The sequence below is a fragment of the Pinus tabuliformis genome, chromosome Q (genome assembly GCF_031772625.1).
Source record: "Pinus tabuliformis cultivar Carrire ecotype Pingquan chromosome Q, CPIR1, whole genome shotgun sequence".
Taxonomy (NCBI): Eukaryota; Viridiplantae; Streptophyta; class Pinopsida; order Pinales; family Pinaceae; genus Pinus; species Pinus tabuliformis.
Window position 1 is genome coordinate 886230464 of NC_142296.1, and position 21683 is coordinate 886252146.

General features: G+C 39.6%; 1 protein-coding gene across 1 annotated transcript in view; it reads right to left on the reverse strand.

Annotated features, from left to right (window-relative positions):
* The window catches only part of LOC149222318 (Galactose oxidase/kelch repeat superfamily protein), a 352563-nt gene that overhangs the window by 22032 nt on the left and 308848 nt on the right, over positions 1-21683 (reverse strand). Inside the window, exons 14-17 of the mRNA XM_089385362.1 lie at positions 5224-5529; positions 4977-5138; positions 4602-4712; positions 3419-3574 (exon numbers count right to left, since the gene is read on the reverse strand). Coding sequence (XP_089241488.1) covers positions 3419-3574; positions 4602-4712; positions 4977-5138; positions 5224-5529 — 735 coding nt within the window. The remainder of the gene's footprint in view (positions 1-3418; positions 3575-4601; positions 4713-4976; positions 5139-5223; positions 5530-21683) is intronic.

A 21683-nucleotide genomic window follows, 5' to 3' on the forward strand; every position in this document is an offset into this window, starting at 1 on the left:
TGCTTCTTGTTAGAGTATTTCTTCCTTGCTTGTTTCCTAGACTAGTCAATGTTTCTTCTTGCTTCGTAGTTAGCAATCTTATACTCCTTATGTGAGCATATTCTTTTGTTGACCTTCATTGCATTGCAGTACATGCCTTGGAGCATATCCTTGGTGAAAGAGATTCTTTCATACTTGATCATGTTTATAGAACTATTCCCATGACTCAATAATATACAAATGATAACATGACTAAACTTTGATGCATACATACCTCATCTTGGGTCTCCTTTGATGATCTTAGCTTCATTTGTGTGGCCCTTCTTGCTTCATCTTAGCTTGCCTTCATATCATCCCTTTCTTGAATCCCATGGATGAGATTCCCAATGAGACATCTGCTTTGGTTCATGAACCTTCTTTTGAAGATTCCAAGATAGGATCTAAAAGACCCTTGCCTTGCAAATGTTTCCTTTCTTTTGATGATGGAGGTCTTCCAAGCTTCTTAATTATGATCAATCTTCTTTTATCATGGATGGGGTCCTATACTAGGCATGCTTCTTCTACATGAATATCTTGAGCTATTTCTACCCATGCATTTTTATTCTCATTATAAATGCTACATCTTCATGAGTATCTAGAACTCTATGTACATCATGCTTCTAGATTCTAGAGGATGTTTCTAGCCATGCAATTTTATTCTATTCCTACATGCTCCTATACTACTCAAAACACTGAAAGAAGACTTGAAGTAAAGAGTTTGACCTAGCCATAGTAGAGATCTGAAGGATCTTCCTTCTTTTGCTTATTTCCTTCTTCTTTCACTTCTTGAGTTATGTGAGCTTCTTCCCACTTTCTTTTGTTGTTGTTGTCCTTCTTAATGTTAGGAAAATTCCTTTTGTAGTGTCCATATTCTTGGCATCCACAACATTGGATTTTGGACATGTCTTTTGTTGTTTGTTCTTCGTGGACCAAATTTGCCAAATTTCCCTTTTCTCTTGGCCATGGTAGAAAATGCTTGCTCCTTTGATCCCACATATTCTTTTGCTTTGAGTCTAGCTTCCTTTGTCCCGCAGAGAGACCACATTTCACTTAGAGTGGTTGCTTCCTTCCTAGCATATATGCTTGATGTGAAGTTGCCCCAATCCTCAAGTAGAGCATTGAGTACTACAGTTGTCATCTCTCTGTCAAACATGACTTCCCCAAGCTCTTGAGGTTGATCTCTTATTTCAAAGATTTTCATGAAGTAGGGAGTTATTCCTTCTTCTGTTATCTTCATCTTGTATAATTCATTCCTTATAGATATTACTTCTTCGGTTGTCGATACTGAGAATAGCTCTACTAGCTTATCATAAATTTCTTTCGATAGCTTATCAAATTTGGAGACAAAGAATGAGAGTCTTTGATTGATTCTATCAAAACCCTTTGAACTCTTGTCTCATCCTTATTGTACTTAGCTAAGGCTTGAGTTTGTTCCTTCGCAGCGATAGTGACATTCCCTTTGACATGTTCTAGGAGTTCATTCTCCTTGAGAAGTAGATCAGTCCTCTTCTTCCATGCAAGAAATTTATGGTACCTACCAATTTATTGCTTTCCTTGCAAAAAGACGTTGACGTATATTCAGAAGGGGACATGTACTTACTTGATAGATTTTGAGATGTAGTGGATTTGCCTTCTTCTTGAAGACTTGATGGCTTGCCTTCCTCGGATCTTAACGATCTTCAAGTTGCCTGCATCAAGTGGACTTGCTTGATGACTTGTAGCTTGATGTAGGTCCTGCGTCAATCTGCTCTTCTTTGTAGGTGCCTTTATGTAAGGCTCTTCTTCTTGCTATGTAGACCTCTTTGATGACTGATGGATTGTACACCTTCTTGTCCTTGAAGTGATTGAGACTTCTATGCTTGATGCTTCAACCTTGTAGATGCTTCTCCTTGATGAGTGTTCTTGAGTTGCCCTTTCCTTGATGTGTCACCTTAGCTCTGATACCATGTTGAAGAATCTAGGGCAAATTAGGTGTAGTGTGATTCTTCGTTACTTGATAACAAATTGTGGAGCCTTTTTACCTTTTCTTGTTAGCTTAATCTTTCTTCTTATTATTATTAATGCATGTGTGTGTGCTTCATCAAACTGCTACCAAAACATAAAAACAAGAACACAAGAGGATGGGAAGGATGGAGAAGAGACCAGTGGCAATGATGCTAACTTTGATGATTCTAACATGGAGGAGAACTGAAAGTCACAAGCTATGAGATTCTTCCATCTATGATTCTAGTATCTACCCGATTTTGTATTTTCCATCGGCATTCCCACCTATAGTCGTAGTGACTCAGTCTCTATTTAATACATTTTGATTTTGATGACTCCATGAGAAAATTGTAATTTATGGTTCTAATTTCCTGTGTGTTTGTCATTTCATCATCATTGATGTAGTACTAAGTAGTAACTAGTTGTATGACTGAATTTGTATTACATAAATTTTCTAGTTTCTAAATTCTAACAAAATTTGAATTTTTAAGTCTACATTTCATTTTTTATGTGTAATTTGTTAATTTTTTAATATATATAATTATATATATATATATATATATATATATATATAGTGTGTGTGTGTGTTATACACACACACACATATGGTGTTCTACGTGTCTTGTTTCTGGGGTGACCATGTAATCTGTCAAATACTCATATTTCTGTGTCGTCCATGTCCCATGTCATCGTGTCAAGTTTCTTTGGTGGCCATCTTTCATTGCGTGAACTTACTTGACCAATGTTGCCATAGGTGGCTAGGGTAAAAATATCAGTATATGTGCTCACTAGGGAAGCCTGACCCCCAAAGGCACTCTCAAAATGGTTAAAGCCTAAAGGTGTTTGTGTGGGTCTTCCAGCCTGAAATTTCCCACATGCTAGCACCCAAGAAAGTCCCAAATTTGTTTGAATGACATCTTGACTCTTGAAATTTCTCTCAATTATTCCCAGAATAAACTTGGTGGGTAAACTTTTGGCAACGATCTGCTCATCTGGAGTAAAATACTGAGTATCCACCATCTTTGTAAATTATTTACAACATAAAGACCAAACCCATGTGGAACAACACCTGTCAAAGGTGTTACAACACTTTGCATTGTGTTAAATACCCACTAAGCAATCTCTCACTAATAGCTACACTCTGAAACTGCAAAAGTAGTTCCATTTGTGAACCATGCTTTGCACAGTTGCTATAAAACAACTATTTCATTTTTCTTCATCAAGACAAACAAATGAAAAAAAAATGGTCAAGCAGAAAGGATTCCAAACCTTCACGCCATGTTTTACCCTGGTGTGTCTACAGAAAAAATAATTGTCATTTTTCATATTACACCATACAAATATCAGATGTTGTTTCAATTTTAGTTATTTATTAACTTTAGTTTGTTTTAGTCCCAAGCATAATTTTTTGCATTACCAGTGGTGTACGTTGTGAATCAGCAAGGCCCAGCTCAGCTCTTATCTGATCTATTTTTGCCCGTCTTTCCTTTCTGCGAAGATTTCTACCTTCTCCTCTTAGTATAGCAGCAGCATCTTCTACTCCCAAAGGGCCCTTGTCGGATTCATTCTCTTCCTGCAAAAAACCACAATTCCTTCGATTATCATTGCAATAGTGACCATATGTATCATGTCCTAGATACCATCAGCTTAAAATCGTATATTTATTTTTATTTTTTTGAAAATTTACTTCACATATTTACAGAAAAATATTTACATCATGAAAAAACAAAAAGCAGAAGGGTATATACAATGGTTTTTCTCATCAAGCAGGCATATATATATTATCCACTACATACTGAGAATGAGAACAATCAATTGTCTATACTCACCAAGTACAATATATGAACAGACTGCTTGTAACCATAAATGTAAACAATTTTTCCTTTTGAGAAAATGCACATTATATTAGATAACTTTTTAATATGGATTACATCATTTGTTACAAAAGAGGCCAAAATCCTGCTGATGAAGGATCCTTGTCAGTGAAGTTAAGAGTTGCCATAGATTAAAGAGGCTTCTCAAGAATGTGAGAATATGATGCATACAGGGAATGGATATATCTTTTGAGTTCTGCTTATCAGGTTGGCAGCTGTATCCATCATTCATTTTCCACCAACAGTGAAGTTTAACCTTCCATTCAAGCTTCTAATTGAGGTTTTCTTCGAATCTATATTACTTCTCCCAAGCATTCTCCAACTTAGTAATTATGAGCTATGATTCCCAACCACAGAGGAAAAACTTTCAAAACTGAGCTGATGATTGCAATATCTAGCAACTTTTAAACATCATATTTGCAGAATTCTAGTGTGTGGATTTATGATACTTGCATTCTGCAGAAGATTTTCATATCTGCAAACTGATCAGCCACATGGTAAGCTGTTTGTTGACATCATGCATTCTATTCAGGACAGGAACTGAGAATGCAACCAGAGAGCAAACGAGAACATCATTCTATAGGTGGGGAATTGATTCCGACTTGTCAGCACTCATTTTTAAAGGGAAGAGTAAACAAATACAAGGGGACAATTTCGGGAATTAGTAGGCATGCAAAACAATATATTGTAAATGACCAATCCACAAACCAAAGAAAACATCTATACCTCACTTCCATCCTCCCCTTCCTCCTCATTATCACCTTCATTGATATCTCCATCTTCATTACTTTCATCATCTTCATCATCACTAGCGTCTACCCATTCAGTTTTTGAAGCCTAATACAAAACAAGAAAAAACAGTATTACTGTCTCAGAAGATAGAAAGACAATATAAACATTAAAATATTAAATGGTTTGCATCTGATGCTTTTGCACACAATTATTATTTTAACAAGGACCCCGCAGTTTTAAGTTTATCAAAACAGGGACATAAGGAGATATTACATATTAATAAGATCAAAATAATCATCAAAATGTTGACAATCTAGTAGAATTAATAGCCAAATAAAACATAGAATGTGTTATCATCATTCAACACACCTGTATGATGCACTTCCACTCATCAAGTTTGTTGAGATCGAGAATGTAAAGATCATCCAAAGTTAATTCCTGATCACCAATTTCCATCGTCCCACCATATATATAGAGTGTATCCTTCCCAACAACCATGCAAGCATTGATTCGTCCACATGGCTTTACCACCTGCAAAATTGAAAGTGTATTGTGAACTTGAATATGCTTTAAACATGACAAACAACTCAAAAGAAAATGTTCACTTTGGTATTACCTCAGTTGTAACTAATGCCATCGCTTCAGCATTCATACTCTGGCTATCCCGCTTTTCATTAGAACTGTACTCTGTGATGTCAAACTGATCATCAATAGAAAGCTTGACAGTTACTTTATTAGCCAGTTGCTGGCAGTCCTCTTCATTCACCTCTTCCATTTCAAGGCTACTATTATGATGCACATCTTCAAGTTCAAATGCTTCAAAAGCCTGTGTTTCTTTAAACTCATTTGGAGCATCTTCATCATCTTTCCTTTTTGTAGACGGTCCTCCAGATTGTAGTGCCATCTTTGCCTGATCCCGTGTCTATTTTGAAACAAGAATATTTAGTGACAATGTCAGACTAAAACACAGACCATAAAAAAGACACAATCCCAGCTCAAAATGTGTTATACAGTTATACCCCTGCATAATTCCCAACTCCAACTTGAGAATCAAAAAATGGGTTATTGCTGTTCAACTAAATATATGCAGAGACCAAAGAGATGGAAAACGAGATATTATAGTATATCATCGTACCTAAAAATGACATAGAAGGGTGTTAATATATAGATAGCGAGAGAGATAGACAAGTTCTGTTATTATTGTTAGAAACCCTTCAACTATCATAATAATAACATTAACCTAAATGTCAAATCTTATTATTATGTATAACTCATTTCTCACTTCATTACATTACATTATATCATTACTCCTAGATACATCAAATTTATTATTGTCCTCGGATAAAATAAACTTTACAATGTCTAACATCCCCTCTTAATACTTATTTTACTTTCCATTGCTCCTAACAGCTCTCAGAATTTTCCCAACACATCCTTGCTGACTGCCTTCATAATGATGTCAGCTACTTAATTTTCAGACCTTCAATATATCAATTCTATCTCTTCGTTATGCACTTGTTCTCTCATGTAATGATCATGAATTTCCATTTGTTTTCTTTTTGAATGGTAGATTGGACTCTTCATCATCTTGACTGCACTTTGATTATCAGTGTAAAGCTGCTGGCCACATTTGTTGAAGCTTTAAATCACATCAAATCCTAACTACCTGTACTGCCTCACATGTTTCTCTAGCTGTTGCTTTGTATTCTACTTTTGTCGATGAAACAAGCACTATAGGTTGCTTTTTTTCTTGCCCATGAAGTGACTTCAATACCAACACTAAAAGTATACCTGTTGTTGATTTTCTCTCACCCATATCACCTACTCAATGTGCATCTGAAAAACAATATAATGTGAAATTGTTATTCTTCTCAAATACAATACTTAACTGTAAGGTACTTTTGATACACCTAAACACTTTTTTTGTTACATTCCATTGTGTCTCCTTGAGAAAATTTAAAAACCTTGATAACATACCAACCGCAAAATTTATGTGGTCTGCTTGTTACAAGATATATCAATCCTCCAATAACTTGACAATATAACAATTCATTAGCCACCTAAGTCACCTGACATGACAACATGGGACACAAAGGACACAGAAATACGAGTATCCGACATGGGACACAAAGGACACAGAAATACGAATATCCGACATGAGACACGATCATGCCGATAATAGGATACAGAGGATATTGATGATGATGATGATGATGATGATACAAATTCAATCATACAACCAGTACTACATCAATGATGATAAATTGACAAACACACAAGAAATTAAAACCATAAACTACAATTTTCTCATTAAGTCATCAAAATCAAAATGTATTACATAGATACTAACTCACTGAGTCACTACTACTATAGGTGGGAATGCCAATGGAAAATACAAAACAAGGTAGATACTAGAATCGTAGATCAAGATGGAAGAATCTCATAGCTCATGACTCTCAGTGGTCCTCCATGTCTTCATCATCAAAATCAGCATCACTACCATTGCTCTCTCCTCCATCCTCCTCTATATCCAATCCAATCTCTGCATCTACTAGTGTGGAGTATGATCCCTCAAGAGGATTGCAATTATCAAAAGTGACTGGCTCTAGCATTAGTTCACTAAGATCCAAGTTGGCCAATGCCAACTCAACACTGTTGTCCAAACCCATATCATGAGGAAACACATCCCACATCTTTGTCTTTCCCGTCAGCCACTCCTTTCTCTACCTGTAATAAGACAGAGGTTGATGTGTGTGTACACAATTGTCTTTTCCATGGACTACTCAAGCCTATTCTTCTTCAAACCATATAAATTCCTATATGTGCTCTAATTCTTCTCACAACAAGAAAATGAAGTAACCTGAAAGAAAGCCTCATGGCTAACTATTGTAAAAGAGGTCATGTTGCCCCCATGAGCTACCCACCAAGAGTAGGGCTTCTTAGCCCCCCTGTCTCTAACCACATCATAACCTCCAAATCTCCTAGTGCCAATGGAAACTCTATGAAGGCCTCCACCTCATCAATGGATGCTCTATCCTAATATATCTGTCTAAATGCATCCTTCCTCCCTTGTGAAATCTCACCATCCATGTGAGAAGGGAATTTGCGCGAAAGCCTACCATTGAGCCAATTGTTGTTGTGCCATTTGGGATTCAATGAGTGAGCCAAGCAGGCATAGGTGGAAGTGTTCATGGAACACACCAATAGGATGCATGGCCGCCACATAATGTTAGATGTTGTGATGATAAAGGAAAAGTCTGCCATCTGGAAACTTGCTAATGGATCAGGGTGGCATGTCTGCTCCATGAATATGATCCCCCAAAAGTTTAGCTTCCAAGCGCTCTAAAACTATGGCTCCATTCTCCAAATTAACTTTCGTTGGATTGTTGTCCCAAGTCACATCTATTTTATCATTTTCCATTGCATCACAATAATGGGACAACAACCTTAATTTGTAGTGCACATAAATCAAGCTTTCTATCGATTATATATTCAAGTTGTCTCTATTCATAGTATGAAAGAACACTCACCACTGATTTAGCAAATGTGTGATAGAGAAGCCATACATGTTCGACCATTCTATACCAAAATAACCAAATTATCACAATAATTTCACAACCTGAATATAACTTAGTATATGGTAGTGATATTATCACCAAGGTTGGGTTCGGAAATATTATCGTGATAATTTCAATAATATCACAATAAGTGTAAGACTACTTATACCAATTTCGGAGGTATAGTTCACAAGTCCTCACTTAGTCATGTTGTAGCGGCTAAAACATACCCCAAAATTTTCATCTTGTACATTCAAAAATTTGTGTCCCCCTTGCTTTTGTTGAAATACGTAACTAGGTTCGGTCTTCATAATGACATATGTAATCATGATTTTAGGTATTTAATGTAATGAGAAAATTAAATTTATTATTGTTTCCTTGAGGCATGGGTTTCATGCTCAAGAAGAATTTATTTTTGTCATGTCCCTTCTCAAATGTATTAGTCATGGGGTGCCACTACACAATTTTGGCATCATTTTTGGCTTAGGAGGAGGACCCCACACGCAGAACTTAGGAACTATAGGGAATTTGACTTTATTTCTTGCAGCTAGTGGAATGTGGGGGCCACCCACATGAATAATTCGAACTTGGCCTTTGCATGAGTTTGGAGGGAATCGAATTAGTGGAAGGAGGGGCCCACATGAGGCTAAGGGGGCTCAAGGTGATAAAAGAGGAAGGAGCTCTCATTTTGCAGTGTCTTGATCATTTTACTAACAAACTCATCTTTGTACGCTCTGCTACTTAGTGAGTCTACCAGCTGTCTAGCCACGAATCTTCCAAGCAGGAGATTCAACCTCCACTTCGGGGGACCATTCGTGCCCACCATAGGAGGCTGTTCCATAGAGATTTCAGAGGTTCCAACATAGTCATTCACTTCATCCAGCCACACAAAGGAGGAGACTGTGTATTTTTTGGGCAGTCAAAAACACGCAGGAGGAGATTGAGCCAGCCAGGAGGTCCATAGCTTGTTGGGAGTTCTGAGAGCTAGAAAGGTTGTTGGTGGAGGACATTTTCACTAAGTTTTGCAGCCAGCTCAACAGGTGTGACAGCAGTACAATTTTTTGGGTAGAGGGACTGCGCAAAGGCCTATGGCAGCAAACTTGTGGTGCTTGGGAGAGCAGCCACCCGAGCCAAGAATCATCCGGGGAGCAAGCAGTCAGTTAGCACAGGTGAACCCAGCATTCTAGGGGTGTTTTCAAAGGGATTTGCAAGTTGTTTCTTGCAAGTCGAAATTGGCAGCAGCAGCGAGGGAGAGGCCCCAAAGAGGCCGAAAATCCAAAGTCAGAACCAGAGAAATTCCCTTCTGGTTTTTTTGGGTTTTTCCCAAGGAGTTCGACACTAAAAGGATATAATTTTATGGGTGGTTTTTGGGCACATTCAAGCAAGGCAGTAGTTTTACTGGGACAGCGCAGTGCAGGGTGGTGCAGCAACTGCGCAACCTTCAATCCAGCTATTCCATCACCTGGGTTTTGTCAAGCTTGTCCGTTAGACAAGCCCCATTGCACCATCTCCTTTATATTGTTCCTATGCTCTTAGATTTTATAGTATATGGCTCAGTTGTTCCAGATTTACAGTGTTTTTATACATGTGTAATGCATGTTTTTAATTTTATGTTGTTGCACTATTTATTTGTTTAAATATCACTCATATTCCTACATAGGAACATTACAGTGGTATCAGAGCCTAGTTCTTGGCTCAGTTGTGGGGTTTGTTTCCTATGAGAGGAGAAGACCAACAGAACATCACTTACCGGAGGCAGAGCTACAGGAGCAGAGAAAGGGAGTTAGAAATTACTCCAAGTACGGAGGAAAGAGGAAAAGCAGTGGACGGAGAAGAGGAAATCACAGAGCCTAAGAGCGGGGAGGAGATGCGTTTTGATAGCCTCCTGAGGGCATTGAGTGTCTTGGCCAAGGGGCAGAAAGACATGCTCGAGGAGATCAAGTCACAAAACAGAGACAAGGCCACACCTAGAGGATTTTTATGTCGAGAAACTTTCGGGGCTTCTCAGCCTTTCAATCATCCCTCACTAGTGGCGCAACGCCCTTCAGTTAGTGTGCCAACTAGGGCTACACTACCCTCTTTCGTGCCAGTGGCACAAATCGAACCAACAAGGGAGGAAGACACTCCCCAGATGGGGGATTACTTCAAAGAGTGGCAGGTGATGGACGAAAACTTCAAAGAAGCCTTCTCTTCAAAGATTATTGCAAGCTCAAGCAAAGTGAGAGGAACAAGGGGTACAAAGGACAAGGGACCCAAAACTATGAGCTACAGAGAACCATAGGGAGGATGTATTTCCCTACCTTTGATGGCACTGCCAAGTGCACAGCCAGGGCTTGGGTTGAAAAGATGGACACATACTTTCAACTCAACCGGATGACGGAGTAGGAAGCCATTAAGATGGCAGTGCTGCACTTGGAGTAGGAAGCCCATGGCTGGTGGTTTCACAGCCTGACCACTTTGGGTCATGCCTAGATAGTTTCTTATGAGGACTTCACACAGAAGGTGGTGGAGCGATTTAATTAGAGGGATCCGCAGGCATCTTCCAGGGAGCTGACACAACTACGCCAAACAGGCAACCCAGAGCAGTACTTCTCTGACTCTCTGCATGTGTCAATGATGGTCCAAAACCTGTCCGAGGCAAGGAGGGTATACAACTTCATTGAGGGCTTGCTTGAGCCCCTGCGTGGACTGGTGAAGTCACGCAGACCCTCCACGCTGCAGGAAGCGGTGGTGTGTGCCAGAGATTTATAGGGGGCCATCCCCAAGACCAGAGCGCCATTTCCTACACGGACCCCTTTTCCATAGAAGGGGCATGAGACTAGACCCCTACCACCGAGGACCACACAAGGGAGGGAGCAGTTAGATGAGGAGACATGGAATGACCTCCGGAGGAGGACGCTGTGATGCACATGCAGAGAGTGATGGGCACCTGGCCATAGGTGCACTGTAGGTAGAGCACATTACATTGAGATTTTTTCTGACAGTGACCAGGAGGACAAGGTGGAGCAGGATTGTGGTGGGACAGATGGAGAGAGTCCGGCGGACAGAGGTCCATCACCACCACCTCCACAGGGAGGGGCATCTCCTGCCTCATCTAGAGGATTCATTGCTTCTTTATGTGGGATCCTAAGTTTTTGACACTTAGGATCAGAGGTACAGTACAGGGACAGAAGGTGTCAGTGCTGGTGAGTAGTGGGGCTACCCACAATTTCATAGATGCACAGCTAGTCCAGAGGAGGGGCCTCACCACAACAGAGTTCGAGGGGTTCTTAGTCCTAGTACCAGGTGACCATACCATCCAGTGTACCAGATATGTTCCCTCCTTGACAATAGTTATGGGAAACTACTCGATGACAGAACACTTCTTTGGGGTTGATGTGCCAGACACCAACGTGGTGATGGGTGTCCAGTGGTTGTATTCCCTTGGGCAAGTCACGACAGATTGGAGGAAACCTGGGATGGAGTTCTATTGGAAATAATACTGAGAGGGGGGGGTGAATCAGTATTATTAAATTCTTTTCAATATATCTTCCTTATTTATACTTCGAATAATTCTTCAAATATTGATCATTACTTTGTATGTCAGTATCATAAAATAATGAGCAAGAACAAGAAAAGCAAATAGTCACACAAAAGAACACCAGATATAAGGTGGAAACCCAATGTGGGTGAAAACCACCTGCTGCAATATGTCTCTATCTTCTTTCAATTAGAAAATTCATTTTACAATGATTTTGTACTGGTGCAGTCCTTTACCAGTACGCAAGCTACAACCTGCAGAGAGCTACAACCCTCTCTCGTTCTTCAGCTTCTCCTGGAAGGGAGCTACAACCCCCTTAGCTCTTGTACTAGCCAAGATACTAGTACGTAGGTGCTGGCCTACTGAAGGCTACAACCTTCTCTTTCTTCCAGGGACCACGTTTCAGAAATTTTCAGACTGGATCCATGAACATCAATCAATCATCAAGTATATCTGCATCAAACAATCTCCTTTCCCAATTAGCACTGAATCAAGTAAACACTTCTCTGACAGCTGTACCCAGAACACAGTAATAGTAACCACACACCAAACTCTGAACCCAGAATACTACAGCAATAGACAGAGGCAGCTAGATCATAATTTAAAGATATACGCTACTTCAACAACCTGAAACCTGCGTGCAGATCTATAAAGGATAATTCCTTCTTTCAAATATTCAGACACTAATTAACCCAGATTGTCAGATTTATAGATCAAGCATGCGCCTCATATAACAGATCAAAATCATGCAAAGATACTATTATTCAAGCATAAAGATTATGACCCATCAAAAGAACTTATCCTCCTTTATGCGCTAAGGTTCCTCCTTCATTCAGATCCAGATCTGCACCATAACCCAATCACAAATATTTCAGATCTAGCACTTATTAGATATTCAATTCATTCGATGATACTTTGCCAAATGATCTCCTTCCTCTTTTATAGTCTTAGGCCTTCCACAATACCACGGTCCAAAACCATAGGATCAAAAAACTGTTGGACTAATACCATGAACCAACCATGAAAGTGCGTGAGATCAACACTTTTGGATGCAATACCACGCACCAAAACCATAGGATCAAAAACTGTCAGACTAATACCATGAACCAACCATGAAAGTGCGAGAGGTCAACACTTTTGGATGCAATACCATGGACCAAAACCATAGGATCAAAAACTGTCGGACTAATACCATGAGCCAACCATGAAAGTGCGCGAAATTTTCTCTTCATGAAAGGAACTTTTCTCTGCATGAAAGTGCGTGAACTTTTTCTCTACATGAAATAAACTTTTCTCTGCATAAAAGTGCGTGAACTTTTCTCTACATGAAATAAACTTTTCTTTGCATAAAAGTGCGTGAACTTTTCTCTACATGAAATAAACTTTTCTCTACATAAAAGTGCGTGAACTTTTCTCTACATGAAATAAACTTTTCTCTGCATAAAAGTGCATGAACTTTTCTCTACATGAAATAAACTTTTCTCTGCATATAAATGCGTGAACTTTTCTCTACATGAAGGAAACTTTTTTTTTTTTGAAAGAAACTTTTATCTTCATGAAAGTGCGTGAACTTTGCTGCACTATCATTTATCATCTGAGATGAGTGGGTTGCCATCAAGTACAACATATGTATCATAATGCCAACAATCTCCCCCTTTGGACTTGATGGCAACAACAACCAATCGTTCTCCCCCTTTGACATTAAGGGCAAAGGGTTATGCTCCCCCTAAGAACATGCTCCCCCTGACTATAAACCAGATCTGCAAAGAAGAACCATAATCCATCAAACACCATAAATGACCATGAAAGAGATAGAGACGTATTGCAGCAATATTCAGACCGGCATCCATGATCTCCTTCTGTACTTCCTCCATAATGCCAACAATGAATGATATGCTCCCCCTGAACCTGTGCCATTCGATCTTTGACCAATCCGCAACCCAGCACATGTACGCATATACTTCAAATGAACCTTGCGCACAACCAACAATCAGAAGAGATTCAACAACAAGATGATGCATCAACAACCCCCAGCTTTTGCCTGAGGTATTCAAAGGTCTCCCTAGGCAATGGTTTGGTGAGTATATCAGCAACCTGTTCCTTAGAAGGAACATACTCCAACTTGACCTTTTGTTCAAGCACTTGTTCCCGGAGAAAGTGATACTTGATTGGTATGTGCTTGGTTTTTGAATGCATGACTGAGTTCTTTGAAATGCTGATTGCACTTGTATTATCACATAAGACGGAGATGGGTGGTGTACAAGTGATTTGAAAATCTTGCAAGGTCTGCATCATCCAAAGGAGTTGAGTGCAGCAAGATGCAGCAGCAACATATTCTGCTTCAGCTGTAGACAAGGCAATCGAACTCTGTTTCTTGCTGAACCAAGATACTAATCTGGAACCCATAAAGAATGCACCACCACTTGTGCTCTTCCTGTCATCCACGCTTCCGGCCCAATCTGCATCAGTATAAGCATGAAGTGTGAGATCTGTATCTCTAGGATACCATAAGCCATAATTTTGAGTCCCTTGAAGATATTTGAAGATTCTCTTTACTGCCTGAAGATGAGTTTCCTTTGGATTTGCCTGAAATCTTCCAACTATTCCCACTGCATGCATGATGTCTGGTCGGGTACCTGTCAAATAAAGTAGACTTCCAATCATAGATCTGTAGGTTGGTTGATGTACTGCTGCTGATTCATCATTTGCACTGAGGCTACATCCTGTGACCATGGGTGTACATACTGGTTTTGCATCTTCCATGCCATATTTCTTCAAAATCTACTTGAGATACTTGGTTTGAGACAAGAAGATCCCTCCTTCCTTTTGTTGGATTTGCAGGCCAAGAAAATATGTCAATTCTCCAAGCAAGGACATTTTGAATTCTTTCTGCATCACCAAGGCAAAGCTTTGACTCATAGATTCTTCATTGCTACCAAAGATAATGTCATCTACATACACAACAAGTATTAGCAATTTGTCATTTTCAATTTTTATATAAAGATTGCTCTCTGTTGATCCTTTTGAAAAACCTTGTTGATGAAGATATTTGTCCAAACGATAGTACCAAGCCCTTGGAGCTTGTTTAAGACCATAGAGAGCCTTTTTCAGTCTGCATACAAGATTTGGATCATTTCCAAGAATGAACCCATCTGGCTGCTCAATGTATACTTCTTCTTCTAAGTCTCCATTCAGAAAGGCTGATTTCACATCCATTTGAAATACTTTGAACTTTTGAAAGCTTGAGAGAGCAAGGAACATTCGGATGGCCTCAAGTCTTGCAACAGGAGCAAAAGTTTCCTCAAAATCTATTCCTTCTTGTTGCGCATACCCTTTACAAACAAGTCTTGCCTTGTTTCTAATTACTTCCCCATTTTCATTCAACTTATTTTTGAAGACCCATTTTGTCCCTATAATATTCTTATCCTTTGGTCTAGGAACCAACTCCCAAGTGTTCTTTTCGATCTGATCAAGTTCTTCATCCATTGCTTTGACCCAACATTCATCTTTGCAAGCCTCTTTTACATTTTGTGGTTCAGTGGAGGAGATTAATGCCAAATAGCTTGAAGCTTCTGCAATTGTTCTTCTTGTTTGTACACCTGCTTCTTTTTGCCCCAAAATCTGAGATTCTGGATGATTCTTCTGAACGTACCGGGATGGAGTCTTCTCTTCTATTCTTATCTGTTCCTCTGGTGCTCCTTGAGGTTCTCCTTCTTCATCATTCTGTCTTTGAGGGTAGTCTTCATCTTCTTCGATATTTTCATGATTTACTTGCCTAGGAATGTATCCCTTTTCATCAACCACTACATCAATGTTGTCAACAATTCTTCCAAGTGAAGAATAACCAAGAAGAATGCCTTCATCTGCTCTAGGTTCAAGTTTGCCAAGTTGCTCATCAGTATTCTTAATATAGCATTTTCTCCCAAAGATTTTGAAGTGCTTTACCGAAGGAGTCTCACCATACCAGAGCTCATGAGGAGTTTGAGTGCTGTTCACTCGGACATTTGTTTTGTTGAGAATAAGAACCGCAGCATATGCGGCTTCACCCCAGAAAGTTGCGGGAGTTCCAGACTCATCCAGCATAGAACGAGCCATTTGTTGGATTGTTCTGTTCATCCTTTCCACCACTCCATTTTACTGAGGAGTTCTAGCTGTAGAGAATTCTCTTCTTATCCCATGTTCTTCACAGAAATCGAAAAATTCATTTGAGGTAAACTCCCCACCTCTGTCAGACCTAAGGCACTTAATTTTGTAACCTGATTCATTTTCAACCAAGGCTTTGAAGGATTTGAAATTCTCGAATGCTTCGTCTTTGTGCTTCATAAGTCCTAACCAAACAAACCTGGAGAAATCGTCAATGAATAATATCAAGTATTCTTCTCCTCGAGGTGTCCTTTTCCATAAGTTCTGGTTTGCTTTCCAAACTGACATGATTTGCATATGGTGTTGTCTGGAATTTTGATATCTGGAAGACCACAAACTGCCTAATATTTGCATGCTTTCCTTATTTGTGAAAAGCTTAGATGCCCCAACCTCCAGTGCCATAACCAGTGTTCATCATCCTTGCTCAAATAGCATTGTTGTTGTCCTTCTTCAAATATGTATAGATTATTTGGAGTTCTTCTACCTTTGATCACTGTTTCACCTGTATCAAGATCACGAACACGACATCCGTTTGATCTAAATATCACCTCGGTTCCTTGATCACACATCTGGCTGACACTTAGAAGATTATGCTTCAATCCATCAACATACAAAACATTTCTAGCTTTGACCTTTTCTTTTAACTGAGCAGTGCCTTTTCCTTTTATAGCTGCAGGAGTATCATTTCCAAAAGAAACTTTCTTTCCCTTTTCTAAAGCAGAATAGGATTCAAGTTTTTCTTTATCACCTGTCATATGTTTCGAACATCCACTGTCAATGTACCATAGATTTTCTTGTCCTTCTGCATAAAATGCTATCCCACATCTTTCTGTTTGTGGTTCCTTTATTCTCCATGTTCTGGTGCTTGAGGCTTGTTCCTTTGTCTGCTGAAACCTGCTCCTGCATTCAAAATCTTCATGACCAAAGTTATTGCAAATAGAACATTCAACTTCATTTTCAAGAGCCGAAAAGTTGTTATAGGTCCTTTTTGTAATCCCGGTCATACTTCTTTGTTTTTGAGCTTCTCTAGTCATGATTGTTTTATATGCAACACATTGAGCTGCTTTGTGACCGAAGTTATGGCAAGAGAAACATTGTCCATTGAAGAAACTTCTGCGATTATCAAATCTACCGGCCAAATGATTGTAATTTCTATTGTCATCCATTCTTGAAGCAAATTGAGAAGATTTTACCTGTGGCTGGTTGTAGCTTTTGTTCATCCTTAAGACAGATTGCCCCTGGTTTACCTAATAGTCTTTGTTCGTTCTTGATGTAATTCGTCCCTGCTTTACCTGGTGATCTCCATTGTGCTTTTGCTCATTCCTTCTTGCTGCATCAAGATAACTCTTTGAGGTGGATGCTTGAGATGTTTCTCCATTATACCCCAGACCTGTCTTGTTTAGCGGAGAACGCTGTACATTGATGATCTCATCCAGAGTTTCAGATCCTTTGACAAACTTAAGATTAATAGCCTTTGTTTTCTCAATTTCTTTTCTAAGGTCAACAATTTCACCTTCTAACTTTTCAAGATATTTTTCTTTTTCATCAATTTGAAATTGTAGAGTATCAATGATCATATTCTTTTCTTCTATACATGTCTTAAGTCTAGAAATCTCTTCATAAAAACTATCCACATCTATAGCATCCATGTAATCATCATCTTCAAATGCCATTAAAAGTTTATAGTCATTACCTCGTTCATCTTCATCACTATTTGATAGACCATCACTGTCTTCATGAATGTAGTAGCTTTTCTTATTTGCATTCTGTTTCTTGTTCCATCTAGCAGGTTCCTTTCCTTTGTCAATCTTATCCTTATGAGGACATTTGGCAGCATAATGGCCTACTCTTCCACAAGCAAAACATTTAAAAGGTAGCTTACCTCTGAACCTTCCAGTACCCCGTTGAAGATTTCTGACAAAATTTGATTCTTCTTCTTCTTCTGGCACGTGACTTGATTCATAATAGTCTCCTTTGCCTGAAGCCTTAAAAGCAGCTTCTCTCCTGTCTGCTGGACCTCCTTTTCTCATTTCATAAGCAGTTAGAATTTCGTGTAGCTGAGACATAGTAAGAGTTCGTAGATTTTCCTTTTCTTCTATTGCAGATACTTTAGATTCAAACTTGGGGGACATTGATCTTAGGACTTTTTCAACCACAACAGCCTCTTTTATTTCTTCACTCAAGTTTTTCATACAATTAACAATCTCATCTACCCGAAGGAAATAGTTAGCCACACTTTCATCATTATATATTCTAAGATTCTCATACTGAATCCTGAGGGTTTGAAGTTTTGCACGTTTTACCTGTTCATCTCCTTCGTAGCTCAAAACAATCTTGTCCCATATTTCTTTTGCGGATTTATATTGCATAACCTTCACGAATTCAGATTGAGATAGACATCCTAGAAGAGTATTAACCGTCTTTGCATTTGTTTCATATTTCTTCTTCTCAGCTGAATCTGTAGGAGTAGCTGATGGAAAAGTATACCCTGTTTCTATAATGTCCCATACTTTTGTACCCAAAGATTGAAGATAGGCAGTAACTCTTACCTTCCAATATACGAAGTTTGTCCCATCAAAAATCGGTGGCCTGATTGATGCTTCCCTCTCGTAGTTGCTCATGATGTTAGATCTTCCTTCAAGCGATCAAGATTTTTCAGAAGGACCTGCTCTGATACCAATTGTTGGAAATAATATTGAGAGGGGGGGTGAATCAGTATTATTAAATTCTTTTCAATATATCTTCCTTATTTATACTTTGAATAATTCTTCAAATATTGATCATTACTTTGTATGTCAGTATCATAAAATAATGAGCAGGAACAAGAAAAGCAAATAGTCACACAAAAGAACACCAGATATAAGGTGGAAACCCAATGTGGGTGAAAACCACCTGCTGCAATATGTCTCTATCTTCTTTCAATTAGAAAATTCCTTTTACAATGATTTTGTATTGGTGCAGTCCTTTACCAGTACGCAGGCTACAACCTGCAGAGAGCTACAACCCTCTCTCGTTCTCCAGCTTCTCCTGGAAGGGAGCTACAACCCCCTTAGCTCTTGTACTAGCCAAGATACTAATACGTAGGTGCTGGCCCACTGAAGGCTACAACCTTCTCTTTCTTCCAGGGACCACGTTTCATAAATTTTCAGACTGGATCCATGAACATCAATCAATCATCAAGTATATCTGCATCAAACAATCTCCTTTCCCAATTAGCACTGAATCAAATAAACACTTCTCTGACAGATGTACCCAGAACACAGTAATAGTAACCACACACCAAATTCTGAACCCAGAATACTACAGCAATAGACAGAGGCAGCTAGATCATAATTTAAAGATATACGCTACTTCAACAACCTGAAACCTGCGTGCAGATCTATAAAGGATAATTCTTTCTTTCAAATATTCAGACACTAATTAACCCAGATTGTCAGATTTATAGATCAAGCATGCGCCTCATATAACAGATCAAAATCATGCAAAGATACTATTATTCAAGCATAAATATTATGACCCATCAAAAGAACTTATCCTCCTTTATGCGCTAAGGTTCCTCCTTCATTCAGATCCAGATCTGCACCATAACCCAATCACAAATATTTCAGATCTAGCACTTATTAGATATTCAATTCATTCGATGATACTTTGCCAAATGATCTCCTTCCTCTTTTATAGTCTTAGGCCTGCCACAATACCGCGGTCCAAAACCATAGGATCAAGAAACTGTTGGACTAATACCATGAACCAACCATGAAAGTGTGTGAGATCAACACTTTTGGATGCAATACCACGAGCCAAAACCATAGGATCAAAAACTGTCGGACTAATACCATGAACCAACCATGAAAGTGCGTGAGATCAACACTTTTGGATGCAATACCACGGACCAAAACCATAGGATCAAAAACTATCGGACTAATACCATGAGCCAACCATGAAAGTGCGTGAAATTTTCTCTTCATGAAAGGAACTTTTCTCTGCATGAAAGTGCGTGAACTTTTTCTCTACATGAAATAAACTTTTCTTTGCATAAAAGTGCGTGAACTTTTCTCTACATGAAATAAACTTTTCTCTGCATAAAAGTGCGTGAACTTTTCTCTACATGAAATAAACTTTTCTCTGCATAAAAGTGCGTGAACTTTTCTCTACATGAAATAAACTTTTCTCTGCATATAAGTGCATGAACTTTTCTCTACATGAAGGAAACCTTTTTTTTTTTTTGAAAGAAACTTTTATCTTCATGAAAGTGCGTGAACTTTGCTGCACTATCATTTATCATCTGAGATGAGTGGGTTGCCATCAAGTACAACATATGTATCATAATGCCAACAAGTTCATGGGGCCAGATGGCAAACTGGTGGTCTTGAGAGGCATGTAGTCTTATCCGCCTCAGACAGTTTCGGCCCACAGTATGGAGGCAAATCTCCGGCATGGGGATATTGCATGGACAGTCGAGTTGAGGATCTCAGGGGTTGGGGGACAGGCGCAGCCACCACGAGTAGAGATACAGACTTTACTGAACAGGTATGCGGTAGTGTTCGGGGACATTCCACGAAGGCAGCATCTAGATAGAGAGTTTGAGCACACCATTGAGCTAGAACCGGGTATACACATAGTCATCACTACTCCTTACAGGCACCCCAAAGCCTATAAGGATGAGATAGAGAAGGCCATCCAGGAGTTGCTGGCGTTGGGCCATATCAGGCCAAGTTCCAGTCCTTTCGCTTCTTCCGTAGTATTGGTGAAGAAGAAGGATGGAACTCTTTAGATGTGTATCGATTACCGAGCCCTTAACCGGAAGACTCTTAAGAACCGGTACCCCATACACCGCATTGATAAGCTAATGGATGATTTTAGAGGAGCCAAGTACTTCTCTAAGATTGATTTGCATTCAGGGTCCCACCAGATAAGAGTATAGGATCAAGACATCCCGAAGACAGCATTCTGGTGCCACTATGGGCACTTTGAGTTTCTGGTCATGCCATTTGGACTAACCAACGCTCCAGCTACATTCCAGTCTTGCATGAACCATATCTTTCAGGGACAGCTAAGGAGGTTCGTGCTAGTGTTTTTTGATGACATCTTGATTTATAGTCAGACGTGGAGGAGCACCTCCAGCACTTGGAGGAGGTATTGCGCATTCTGGAGGAGTAGCCATTTTATGCCAAGCTCTCTAAGTGCGAGTTTGGATTATGGAGATGCTTTATCTCGGGCATATCATTGGAGCAAATGGGGTGAAGGTTCACAAGGAGAAGATTCGGGCCATCCAGGATTGGCCAATACCCCAAGATGTGACTACGTTGAGAGGCTTCTTGGGTATTTTCACTTACTACAAGAAGTTTTTTAAAGGGTTCTCATAGCTGGCAGCACCCTTGACTGACTTGACCAAGAAAGGGGCCTTCACATGGACTGATGGAGCACAAGCCACCTTTGATCGCCTTAAGGAGGTGATGAGCAGTTTCCCTGTTCTGGCACTCCCAGACTTTTCCCAGCCATTCACAGTGGAGTGTGATGCATCAGGGGTAGGAGTTGGAGTCGTATTGTCACAGGAGGGGCATCCCATAGCTTTTGAGAGTCGGAAGCTCCTACTGCATGAGTTGTCATATTCCATATATGACAAGGAGATGTTGGCCATTATGCATGCATTGGCCAAGTTCCGCCAGTACTTGGTGGGCAACCGATTCTGAGTGAAGTCTGATCACAACAGTTTTCAACATTTCATGGGGCAGCAGGGCCTCAATAATAGGCAGCACAGATGGGTCAACAAGGTGCAGGCCTATGATTTTGACATTGAGTATGTGCGGGCAAGCACAATGTGGTGGCCGATGCTCTATCCAAGAGACCAGTTGGGTT